Source organism: Xiphophorus couchianus, chromosome 19 (assembly GCF_001444195.1).
Source record: "Xiphophorus couchianus chromosome 19, X_couchianus-1.0, whole genome shotgun sequence".
Classification (NCBI taxonomy): Eukaryota; Metazoa; Chordata; class Actinopteri; order Cyprinodontiformes; family Poeciliidae; genus Xiphophorus; species Xiphophorus couchianus.
The window spans coordinates 15,204,288-15,217,142 of NC_040246.1; the positions used below are offsets into that span (position 1 = coordinate 15,204,288).

Consider the following 12,855-nt stretch of genomic DNA (forward strand, 5'->3'; position numbering starts at 1 on the left):
ATAATAAGGTCAAAATGTTTCTGCTGCAAGAAGAAGCACTAGAGATCATTGCTTGTTATTACAGAGAGGTTAGTGCAAAGATATACAATGAATGCAGCAATGATATAAAACATCTGCGTGAGTCCTGCAGACCACAGAGGCAAATGGGCTTGTGGCATTAGCCTCTGTGGCTGATGCTGTGTACTGTATTCCAGTTTATGAGAGAGTGTTTGTCTTATAAAAGTTGCCTGGAGACTAGAATAAGATGATTTTTAGCTCAATTTGCACTAGCCTGTTGGAAACTTAGAAAATCTAATCTATTAAGAGCTGCCCTGTTGACAGTAACACTTTTCCTTGAGAACTCTAAGTGATGAAGACTATTTTAAGTAAGATATCTAAAATGAAATCAGAAAAAGCATTTTTAAAAAGCTTTTTCTGTGAGATGTCTAGATGTTCTGGCAGCAAGACAGAGTAATATTCTTAATAGATAACAGGAAGGCTGAACATATTACAGCAAAATTGCTCTAATTTAACCTTTGGAGCTTTCAAGCAGTGTCTATAGGATTTCTGATGAATTTGGAAATGATTGAAAGCTTTTGCAAATGTCACAGTTAAGGTAAGAATCTCCATCATCAAGGGAATACAACTGAGGCTGCTGTTTTATTCATGAAACAGCTCTCATCACTCTAATAAAAACATGAGCTGCAATAGACAGTTTAAAATGTTGACTCTGTGATCTTTTAGTTTTTCTTCTAAAACATCTCCCCTGTGTCTTACACATACATTGTGATGTTGCTTCTTTTTCTGATAATTAATGACCCGGTAAAATAGGAAATCTAAAAAGAAATATTCTTAGAACAGAAATGGTGTAGAAATGATTAGTTTTACCTGCTGGATGCAACACATTGTTGAACTGTCCCTGGCTATCACTAGGAGACCTTTGACCGTTAAGGGATGGGGTGTTGCTTTGTCTGTTCCTGTGTGAGTACCAGTTTCTGTTCTCACTGCTGTGGCCGTTTGCAAAGCCGTTGCCGTTGGGCAGGGCATTGGAGGTTATGGGCTCAGAGGACGATGGATAACGTTTCACGGTACGGGAGGTCCCACTCTGCTGAGGCGAGGAGTACGCAGGTCCTCGTCTTGCTTGGGTTCTGCAGATCACATAATCAAAACAGAAAAAAACTCTGATTAACTTCCAACAAATAAACACAGTGAAAGAAGACACACCCATCAAAACGTATTGTATGTTGATCACTGTGAAATCAAATTAAATGAACTCTTGAGAGATGCTGTATAGGTCATAGCTTTGTCAAACTGATTTTATAGATGAGGTAAAACAAATTTAAGGCTCTTTTATTTTAATGAATTTAATAACACCATAAAATTCCTTAAGCTTACAGGACATCTGCTGCAAAGAGCCCCACCAATCACTGAGACTCGGCTAGACAGTAACAACATTTCGCAAGACTAGACAGTACACCGTATCAGACAGCCAAAAGGGAAAATAATTACTACTCCCACTTTGTCTGTGTATGTACTTATGCATCTAAAAAGGTGTCTGGATTAGATCTTTCCATCACCCCTAGGGTATGCTTGTCTAGATTAGGAACTCCTGTGGCCACCTAAAAAGGAACGTCCTGAAACTTCCACTGGAGTGGAGGAAGTATTAAAGCAAGGGTCGATGAACTGAGTCAAACCATGCCCGAAAAGGGAACATTGTCTCCCAGTGAGCATCTGATTTTGGGTCAGTTGCAGAACTTCGAAGATCGAGTTCATGTGACCTGAAAGGAGGAGGCAGACAGGTCTACCTGGAGTTTAGGATTGATTGTGGAATGCTGGGTTCCGCCCACGCCAAAACATCTGGATCACAGTGATCTGCCCTGACAGATAGAGTGAGACAAAAACAAACCCTGCCGGACAGATCAGAGGAGCCGGTCCACAAAGCACACCTGCGATCTTACAAGCTACTTAAGGTTGTAATCAAAGCCCAAGTGAGGATATAAGCTATTCATTACTTTATTACATGTGGTTATGAAGCCACTACACTACAGACACAAAGCAATTTTCTGGCAATAAGCATATTGGACACAAATATCCACATGCCCACACAATTGCAAAAACAAAAGTAAACACACGCACACATGCCCACACACCCTGTCCCAGCTGTGCACAAGCCTATGCAAGTCTCTCTTTTTTACAGAGTACATTCCTGCTGATAATAAGGACAGGGCACCAAATGAAAAGGGGGGAAAAGGAGGCAAACATTTGATAATGGTCTGTCACGTCATCATTTCAAAAGACTCCAGGCAGCACACACAGCTGCCAGCTGCTCACCCAGATGCTGAGTCTAAAGGCTGGGTCCTAGGCGTTTAGAATGACAAGGAAACAAGAGGCTCTGATGTTATGGTGGTAAAAGGATGGACAGATATACAAAACCCAGATACAGTTTCCAATCCAAGTTATGGTTGGCTCAGTTCCATTGCTAATGCTGACACCTGGCCTGCAAGCATCCTGCCTCACTTCCTAGGCTTAGCCAGATGTTGCTCCTTCCGACTCAGACGCATTCAAATGACAAAGTCACTTCCTCACAGCATGAGCTCATCATTGTCCACCCAGACTTTTGATCAGAGGGCAAGCAGGGAAACGGGAGTAGGGATATGATGATGTTGTCCACCTACATATTTCGTCATAAGGATTATCTAAGACACTTAAATATCAAATTGGTTGTGTAAAACCAACCAATGTGCCCTTTTAAAAGGGCATAATTATTTTTTTAAAGTAATAAAACCTATAAATGTAAGTCTTTATATTATTTTCCAGGCACACAGAGCCATTTTATAGGACAATCAAGTAACTATGTTATCTTCAATTGTTATGAAAATGCTGTATGTATCAAATATGACTTCAAAGGCATTTGACTTTAAAGCCTTGAAATTGGGCCACTGTCTCTTTAAGAAGCTTCTGCTCTTTCCAACTCGCCGCCTTCAATTGCTACTGCTGCTGCTCTTTTGGGTGCTCTGTTTTTCACTTTTTGTGTCCTCAGTTGGTACAAAACGTCTCCTGATGTTAAATCAATTATGGCTTAATCTAAACAATTCTTCTACATTTATGTAATTAGCTTGAGCTACAACTGTTTTTCTCTTGGTCCGGGCCAAATAAAGGAGACCATTTTACTGGGGATGCATTGTGATTATATGTCAAAATTAGAACTTCCCTTCAACTTGGGTTTCATTAGCTTAAAGTGGCTGGTAAGAACGAGTGTGTCATCATAATAATGTTTTGAGGACTACATTACTATACATAATTATTAAAACAGGTACTGGTTTTGTGGAGAAAAGTGAGTCTTGCACAATCACTGTGCATGGCTAGGTTATTATAGTCAAAATTGTAAAAACTTTGATAAACAGATAACTGTCAGAATGAGATTTTTTATTTTAAAAATCTATTTGAATTTTTCCAGAAATATGATGTTTCAAATCCCAATTTTTTTGATCACAAATGACAATTTGCTACACAGAAGAATTCCAGGCAGACTCTGCACTCCACTGAGAATTATGTAAGGTTCATGGGGTGCTATTTGGCTAGCTTCTCAAGCTATTATTCTAAGAATGTTTTTATTCTAAATAGAAAAATCTTCATATAAATCTTTACTTTTTTAAACTCTAAAACAAATGAGTAAAGTAATTTTTTTCTCCTCTTGTCTTAGGTAAAAATTGTGTTATCCACTGTTTCTGAGTTTTCCTCTATGTTGTTTGTGTTTACTCTTTCATGTTTTTTTAACACATTTCTTGTCAAGTAAAGGATTTTACCTATTAAGTGCTACAAACCTGAACACAATTAAAAAGAAGCTGTAAAACTGATGATATATGTAAGAGGGGAGTCCCACATGTGGAGTGTTGCAGTTTTCCATATGCTGAAAGTATTAGTGCTGTGATCACATTTATTTCGAGCTTTATAACACTGGGTGGGAGATGTGAGAACATATCTAATGAGCTCAACCACAAACATGATCCCTGCAGCATGATCTAATTTGAAGCAATTTCCCTATTTTCCCTTTTCCTTGAGGAACTCGAAAGCCTCATAAAACTCCAATAGCCACTCCCAAAGGCTTCAGATTTCTCTTGAGGGCTTTAATGTGTAGATAATTACTTTTATCTTCACAATAATTTATAGTTCACTTTAAGGAGAGGAACAATTTAGTCAGAAACTAATCATTAAAACAAGTTTTGCTTTAGTATTTTGTCAATATGGACCATGTCCTCCAGGAATATACCTCTAACTGAAGCTAGATTTTCTGGGTGAATAACATGAAGATACTGTGCTGAAAATGACAGACTTGCTGAGACACAGGCTTATTTTCTACATCTGCACAAAAAATACTTTTGACTTGACATTTTACCTCTCCGTTCAACCTTTGGGCAGGGCAGAACAAAGTAATGTCTTTTAATACATTCTCCTTTTATTGCAGCAGCTAAATCTATCATGAAAAGATTTATAGAAATCCAATCTTTGACTTGAGTACTTTTCCAATTGGGGAAAGAAAAAAAATTATGTTAGAACTTGTTTTTTAAAAAATCACCCTTGGCCAAGTCAGTGACGCTACTGATAAATTCTCTACTAAATTCTCTCTAAAGTTACTCAAGTATTTTATATGTTTTTTGATGGTTGAATCATAAAATAGTGAATCATGACTGAAAGGGCCAGTACCGTGTTCTTTCCAGGCACTTAAACAGCACAATCAAGTAACTATCTTACCTTCAGTTGCTATACAAATGCTATTACTATCGAATATGACTTAAAAGAAAATTGACTTCATAATTTAACGCCTTGAAATTGGGCTTCTGTCTCTTTAAAAATTCTAGCTCTTTCTGAAGTCATCATAACAATGCTCCTCTATTAACACTTTAACAACATTTTTACCAGCAATGCACTGATAAGCAGTTTGGATAATGAGCTCAGCTGATGGCCAGTTCCACTAGGTGTTTGCTAATAGATGCTAGTCTGAAGGAGCTCAGTGGGGAAGTCGTGAGAGAGGGATACTCTGCGAGGCTGCAACTCAGAGGAGGAGCTGTGCCTCAAAGCCGGTACTAGGTCTACCTAGGCTTTTGCACAGCTGAATGTTTGCCATATATAATGCCCCTTTAGTATTTCTCTGAGGTTTTAACAAACTCTAATTAGAAAATTGCCGTCCCTCATTAGGAAACTCAACAGAACATGTCAATCGAGACTGATGTGAATTTATCTTCAATACTCTAAAAAATAAGGTTTAAGAAAACGGCTACTTGCCAAGAGCTACTGATATTTATAATCATAGCAATAGTTTAAAAGCTTAAATGAACTAAAACTGTGAAAAATAAAGTTGCACAAGCAGCCAAAGAATGATAACAATTGTAAAAAAAAAAACAAAAAAACTCAATGTTAGAAAACTGCAGTAAAGAGTGGCATGCCTTGTTTCCAGTGATTTGGTACACTTGTTTATAATCTAGCATATTCAATAAAGTGTTTTCAATTCCAGGGTTGAACCCTAACACCTAATGTGGAATCATGCAGGTACAAATAAGTAACATAATAGTATGTCTTGTTTTTGTCACGAGCCATGAACTGTGTTGTGTGACGCCAGTAGCACCACATTCACCGTAGACTCTCATTGTCTTATGGACCAACAACTGAAAGGGGCCCAGGAATAGTGGAGTATGAGTTAGTTACATGGACCATTTCTATTGTGGAAACAAAATAGCATACTAAAATGCACCAAACTGTGCCGTTCCACTCAGAAGAAATGATGCATTAGGATCACCAAGTCTCCATAACAACAAACAGATGTTATCTTCATCCCAATCAATTGTTTTGGAGGCTTGCCAGAGCAAAACCAACCGGTTTTGATCAACTTACCATTACAAACATAAAAGTAAATAACTGCCTCACACAAGTGAGCTTTAACTGCAACTGTTTGCGTTGGTCAGTTTTGACTAAGGGTGATATTTTCAAGGACAAACACTCTGGTGTAAAACAAAGGAGATATGAAAAAGCACCTTGAGACTATTAATTTTTGTGGCTGTGATATCTTGGGCCTGTTTTTCTTTTATAGGCCCTAGAACTCCTACTGAAAAAAAAAATAAAACTGTAGAATATTTATTGCATAAGGAAGATCAAGTTCCATATAAGAAATCTTCCTACTGAGCATTTACATGTTCACAATTTTTTTTCAAAAGAATCAAATTTTGATAAATCTCAGGCCAAATGTTTGATCAAAGCACCAGCAATAGAAGCTTCCAAGTAAGACATAAGTTACTGGCACAAAACAACTGCCATTAATATTGTTCATTTCACATATACATATGGAAAAAGATCTCATCATACCACAAAGGAGAAAATTACAATCACAAAAAGCCATGGCCAAGAATCAACACTAAGCTAAAATTATAAAAAGCTTCCAAGAATTGCTAAAGTTTTACTTTGCATTTAGCTGGCAATCTATGAACTCCTTTCTACATTACAACACGCGAACATTCGTTCTCCAAAAATTCTGACAAGACAGCATGAACGGCAGTTCCAACTTCACATCATGTTGATCTAGATGAGTTGAAGAGGGGGACTTTTGAGGAGCACACAGACGAGAAGTGCAAAAACACAAGTCAGTATAAAAAGCTGGAAGATGGTCAAAAGGAATTGAAATCCTCTGATGTCTGTACTTCTGTTGATGCTGCACATAAACCCTGTTGATCTTAAGAGCTTTGAATTATACTGCCAAGCAAAATGCCAGGTGTACACTGAAGCTTTGGGGTTTTGGGTGAAATTTTGTAAGGCGTCCTCATTTAACCACCAATAAACCCCTGTAGTGGAGACTTGGAAAGCACCAACTCCAATCGTTTAAGAGGTGTTCCTGTAAGCGTTCCACTGGGAAGCTAGTACTTCTCAGACAGACAGGGGAATTCTGGATTTATCAGATCAACCTCACATGCATACACACACACATAGTGACCCAGATCCTAAGGAACTGTTTACACCTTAAACTGTCTCCTTAGCCCACTCTGCATGACGAGGCCAGAGCAGTGTTTATGTGGAGGATTGCTCAGAGACGTATGGACCACAGCTGATTCATTCACTAACAGTTCTGTCTCTGAGGTGCGTTTATGATTCTCGGTGTGCATAAATCTCACAAAGAAATAAAGCACTCTTGACATTTGATGTATTCCAAGCTGAGAACCTACTTCTGGGCCTAGAATACCTTAAAGCCTACAAAAACGGTCATTACAGTGATATTAAATGGTTTTTAACCAGCTCTTTCAGCACCTAAAGCCCAGCACAGTTCCAGCTATACAGAGCTCATTTTTCATTTGGATTTGTTTGAGAAAAGCAAAGTTTGAACAGCCATCCAAAGGTTTGGATTGTTTCTTTATAGTGGCTAAAGCAGAAAATAGACTAATATGACGTGACTGGATGGAGCAATGTGGCTTCAAATGAGCTGTCTAAACAGAACTTTGTGACAGCAGGCAGGTTTTCTGGCATAAGCATCCCAGTCTGGGTCGCATTTTAACACCTGATAGCTCCCAAGCTTGTCACTTTATCCATCACAGTTTTCTTTGTGTTGGACTGGTCACAACCTCCAGAATGGCAAATGGAAAACTTTGAAGCACTGAAAGGTTTACAACCAATCAACATGACCATCATTTAACTCTTTGATTCATTAGACCTACTTTTTATTTTTAGTAAAATGCTTAAATGTTTCTTTATTGTCTCTCCAACATAAAGCCAAAACTCTAAATTACAGAAGATCTATACACATTAGGAGCAATTTAAGTCTTGTTTGTGGGTGCATAAATGATAGCAATCAAACACCAAATGCAAATTAAAGTTTGCACACATTTCTCTCTTTCAAAGAGAATGTTGCTTGCTACAAAGACTGTTTAAATTGGCATATCATCAAAATAACTCCGGCGAACAGTAGAAATTAAAAAAAAAAACCCTTTGCATACAGCAGCAAAAACAATGAAAACCTTATGCTGCTCAATCATTGTAAACACTGGCAAGAATGAAGAGTCAAGATTTACGAATGCATTTGGAACACAAACTTTTGTAGTCGGTGAGGGACCATCATGTGCAGGATACAAAGCATTTTGGATGCAATAATATTTTACTGTTCCAAAGATTTTAGGTATTTCCTACAAAGAGGAAGATCAACAGTTAAGAGATTTGGATCCAGAGGGTTTATTATAAAAGAACAAACCATATTTGCAAAAATAAAAATAAAAAAGCTGCATTTATCAGGATAGACAACGTTAAACCAGGAAATGTGAAATCTACAGAGGCAGTTAATCTATTACTCAAGATTTTATGTTCAAGAATGACAAGAGAGATATTCCTCTGGAATAGTTTCAGCAACAGATGGAGCTCCAAGGTTCGCAGACAAGTAGGGGGAGTGCAGACTGTTGAAACATTTCCCCACAGACGTTACTCGAGAGCATTAACAAATGCATACACACTTGACTCTTGTTCATGTTATGCTATCCAAAGCCCAGTGGTGTTATGAATCTCTATGATGTCCAAGACATTAACAAAAGTGACGTTTTTAAAAGTAAAAACTTGCCAGACAGTACACACACTAAACACTAAATATATTTTATCTATACCTTGTTTGTTTTTCTTCTTGGTGGTACCAGTGTGACTACACAAAGAGAAATAAATCAGTTTTAGTAGAAATTAAAAATTCTTCTGAAATGAATTTCATATCACTGAATTAAAAAGAGGTTCTGTGCATTTTTTAAATCAACATTAATTAAGCATCAATGCAAAATGACACTTCTGCTTATGGTGGAAGTTTAATTGCAACTGTTACTTCTACTCTGAGTGTTTCACTATTGTGAGTGTGAACATGGGCAGGAACATGGGCGGACTGTAAGAGTGTAGTAGCGACACTAAATAATGAAGAATCTTGAGGTCATATTTATATTGAGTAGCAGTATGGATAAATGCATCCCAAAGGCGGCTTCAAGCCGCTTTTAGGATGCAAAGTGCATGCACATGCAATATTTCTTCTTCTTTAGCTATATGGCCATTATAAATATTATTAAAGATTAAAGCCTAAAATTATGATACATGTCATCTTCTGTCTGGGTGTTATCAAGGCTGACTCAAATAAAACCCAGATATTTCATTTTATCACAGCAGCCAAAATTGTCAAGTAGCTAAGATTACAGCCTAATCCAATCAACAAACTCAGTCTACTATGAATCACAACGCTTGGACGCAATACAGGGCTTGGCCAGGATTTTACTACACTTGAAGTGGTCACAAAAAAGGGTGAGGTACCGCGCAGAATCTCCACATGGAGATGGATGTGGCAGGGGCCGACTGTGGTGAAACCGGTAAAAACCACACCCGTGGAGAAGGGACTTTACAAGACTGACATGTTCCCACAGGTTGCTGCCAGGGTTATATTAGTTTTGGGGTTTTTCATTATAGTTTAGTTTTATTTCATTGTGACTCTTTGTTTATCTAGTTTTAATTAGGTTTTAGAGTGTGTTTGCTAGTTTTTATTAGCTAGTTTTATAACTAACTAATATTAGTTATTATTAGTTAAACATTGTTTAATTTTTCTTAGTTGGAATAGTAATTCCAACTAACAAATTACTAATTCTTAGTTGGAATAAGAAATAGTATTCCAACTAATTATAGTATTAATAGTACCAATAGTACTGTAAGTACTATTGAACCATTGAAATAGTACTAATACCATTAGTATTAATAGTACCAATAGTACTATAAGTACTATTGAACCATTGAAATAGTACTAATACCATTAGTATTAATGGTACTAGTACCATTAATTTTCAATGAAAATGGTTCAATGTTTAAAACATTGAATATTTTGGTTCATTTCAATGTGCAGAATGATTTTTTCTAACTTTTGCTGTCACCATTTTGTGGAAATGCTGCCAGGAGGAGTATGAAGTACCATAATTTGCTGTCAGCTGATGTAAACTGCTTGTATGTGGGTAAAGAAAATGTATTTCACTATTCTATTTGAAAGGCCAACAAATAAATTAATAAAAACAAAGGATATAATTTCCATAATTTCAGTATGTTTTAGATTTATAAGCACACTACTGTATATAGATTCATGCATAGTTTTTTACCATTAAAATTATCACATATTTATTTAAATTAACAAAAATGTTTTCTCAATTTCAGGTTTCATTATTTTGTTAGTTTTAGTTAACTTTACTAACTCTGGTTGCTGGTGGTCCTGGTCCAGCTGCTTGAAGATTCCCTACTTTGGATTCAGAACCAGTTGTTGCAAAGGAAAATATAGACATCTTGTAGGATTTTTACACCAAATTATAGAGTGGTATTCAAAATAATGTAAGTATGAACATGTCTCATATTACTCTTGACAAGTTGATCAGCTTCTTGACTCAGTTGGGAATAACCTCCTGTTGTTTCTAGTCTTGACTTTGCCATTTTCCGAGTCTCAGAACTTGCTTTTGGCTTTTGCATTAGAAGTCATCACAACATGCAGCCTAAACCACATTGCACATTCACAGATAAATATATTCCAGTTTCTGTTTTACCACAGTCTTGAAACAACAACAGAGAGACATATGAGAAGTACGTAACCAATCTATTCTGAGACACAAACCTCTTGACTAGAAGCTGTTTTCATATTCAAGGTTTCAAACATGTTACCCATTTATGGAATAATTCATGCTCAGAGTCAACACATTCCTCAACATCTAAAGTGAACTGTTTATGAAGTAATTAGGGATTATTTTATTAGGTTTTTTATTGCTAGAACTGCAGAGGCTAATTCTGTGGTCTTTGAAGGATGCTCTGAAATTACTTAGTGAAAAATCCGTTCTTGTGAAAGAAAATTAGGATCTGAGGTTTCTGTTTACTATTATGCCAAAAGAAAAAGAAACTGAAGTTTTCAGTAAGTGAAAAAAGTCTCAGCAAGAAAAAAATATATAAATCCTTTCACTCAGTCAGGGCACTTAACCATCTGTACCACCTGTGGTCAAATCCCAAAGTGGTCATTTCATTCCTCTGGCTCTATACAGTACAACCACATCCATAGATCATGCATTTCTGCCAATAAAACCCCCATGACTGATCCAGAGCATGCACCGGTAACTATAATATCCAATGGCAGGGAGACTTTAGCTATACTGTTGTGTGTTCCTCATGGCAACAAGACCATGACACAGGATGGTAGTGGTAAAGTTTGTGTTTATTGAAAATTCAAAAATAACTCCACAGCAGCCACTGTCACATTAAAGTCCTACCCTAAATTACAACTTTTTGTAAATGTAATCTCTGGCAGAGCTTTTCTCACAACTTGTTCTGCAGAAAAATCTGGCCACTTGAAGAAATCAAAGACATAACATACAAACCTAGTGTCACTTTTCTCAAATTAGTTAAAATGGAATAAAACAAACTGTCCTTGTCATAGAAACAGTCATTATACATAAACTGGACTCCACTAAAACAGGTTTTCCTTGTACATCTGGTCTTGTAAGGCCAAACATCAGAGAGCAATTAAGGTCAAGCCTTTGATAAAATCTTCAGTCATTATGACTTGTTTAATTGTGAGCCTTGGCAGAATATTCCCCCTTGTGAAAAACTGGGTGTGTTCAAGGGTTTATCGCACCGACGACATACACAGGACTAAATCATGTTCTCCCTGTCTGGATGTCTTACTCAGAGTTGGCTAGTAGCAGCTAAAGTATGGATGAAATAAATCACAGTGAATGGAAATGAGAAACAAAGAACGTTCTTTAAAAATGTTCTTACCAATGACTGTTATTTGAATCTGGAAAAAGTGATACATAGACAAAACACAAGATAAAGTTTCATTTAATTTTGAAGGTATTGCTTTCCTCACCAGCATGAAAACAGATTTGGAGTAAATTTAACCACCCGGAGCTTAGCAGACACAACATGATCAAAACATATGCCCTAACATTCTAGTCTATGAAAAGAACTGTAAACCCCCCCCCCCCAAAAAACAGGCAATTTCTTATCTCTAAGGGATAAAATATACTGCCAATATGTCTATTTTTACCTAAGTATTTATAAAGTTTGGTTTTCAAAGTTGAAGGAACCCAGAAAGTTTCAATTCTGGATAGAAGCAGCACACTGTGGTAACTGTGGTTCAGGGTTTTGATTCAAAATGCCCGGAGACGTGGTTAGCAGAGAGGCCATTTAATATTCTCCAGTTTATTGTAGTTGCTCTGATCATTCACTTAGTAAAATGCCACAAGACAGGTCAGCAGGAAGAGTCATTACAAAGTGCTGACTGAGGCTATGTCTATTTGCTGGTCAGCGTCATGTGTCAGTCTGCTTTGACGGCAAGCCAAAAACAGCTTCCAACAAGAGAGTAGGTGGAGGGATTTCTTTTTTGAAGATGAATAAAGCACTGATTTTTAAACTTTAGTAGAGTTTCACAAAAACATAAGGCTCAGAGTGAAGGCATAGAGCAGGCTGATGCAAGGATAAGGAGTAAGAAGAAAGTACACTACTGTAGTTGCTTTTAGAATAAGGTGAACCTTGTGCTAAATATAGTCAAGACCAAGGAGATGTTCCTTCATTTCATGCAAGTGCAAATGCTGAACCGTAACTTTCAACATTTACACAGCTAAAATATTAACTGATTATGTGGCCAAAGTTTAGGCTTGCACAGTCATTGCATTTTTGCTAAGATAAAGTAGATAATTTTGGTGCCACACTTGTTGGCAGGTTGATGCACATCTTTTCACAATGAACTAAATATGCCAGAATTACAATATGTCACATAAACTCTGCTAGAAAATATTTTTCAAGTACAGTTTGAAAAATAAAGCAGTCATTCATCACTGTGTTGAAACAGAAATTATTCTAGGG

The 12,855-nt window shown here is 37.0% G+C and overlaps 1 protein-coding gene across 7 annotated transcripts in view; it reads right to left on the reverse strand.

Annotated features, from left to right (window-relative positions):
• The window catches only part of LOC114134081 (latent-transforming growth factor beta-binding protein 2), a 111,789-nt gene that overhangs the window by 67,951 nt on the left and 30,983 nt on the right, over window positions 1–12,855 (reverse strand). For 6 of the 7 annotated variants that reach the window (XM_028000359.1, XM_028000357.1, XM_028000356.1 and 3 more), the window contains exon 4: window positions 868–1,127. In XM_028000359.1, coding sequence (XP_027856160.1) covers window positions 868–1,127 — 260 coding nt within the window. Of the gene's footprint in view, window positions 1–867; window positions 1,128–2,965; window positions 2,982–12,855 lie in introns of those variants that run through there. The other variant, XM_028000360.1, reaches the window with a different exon arrangement.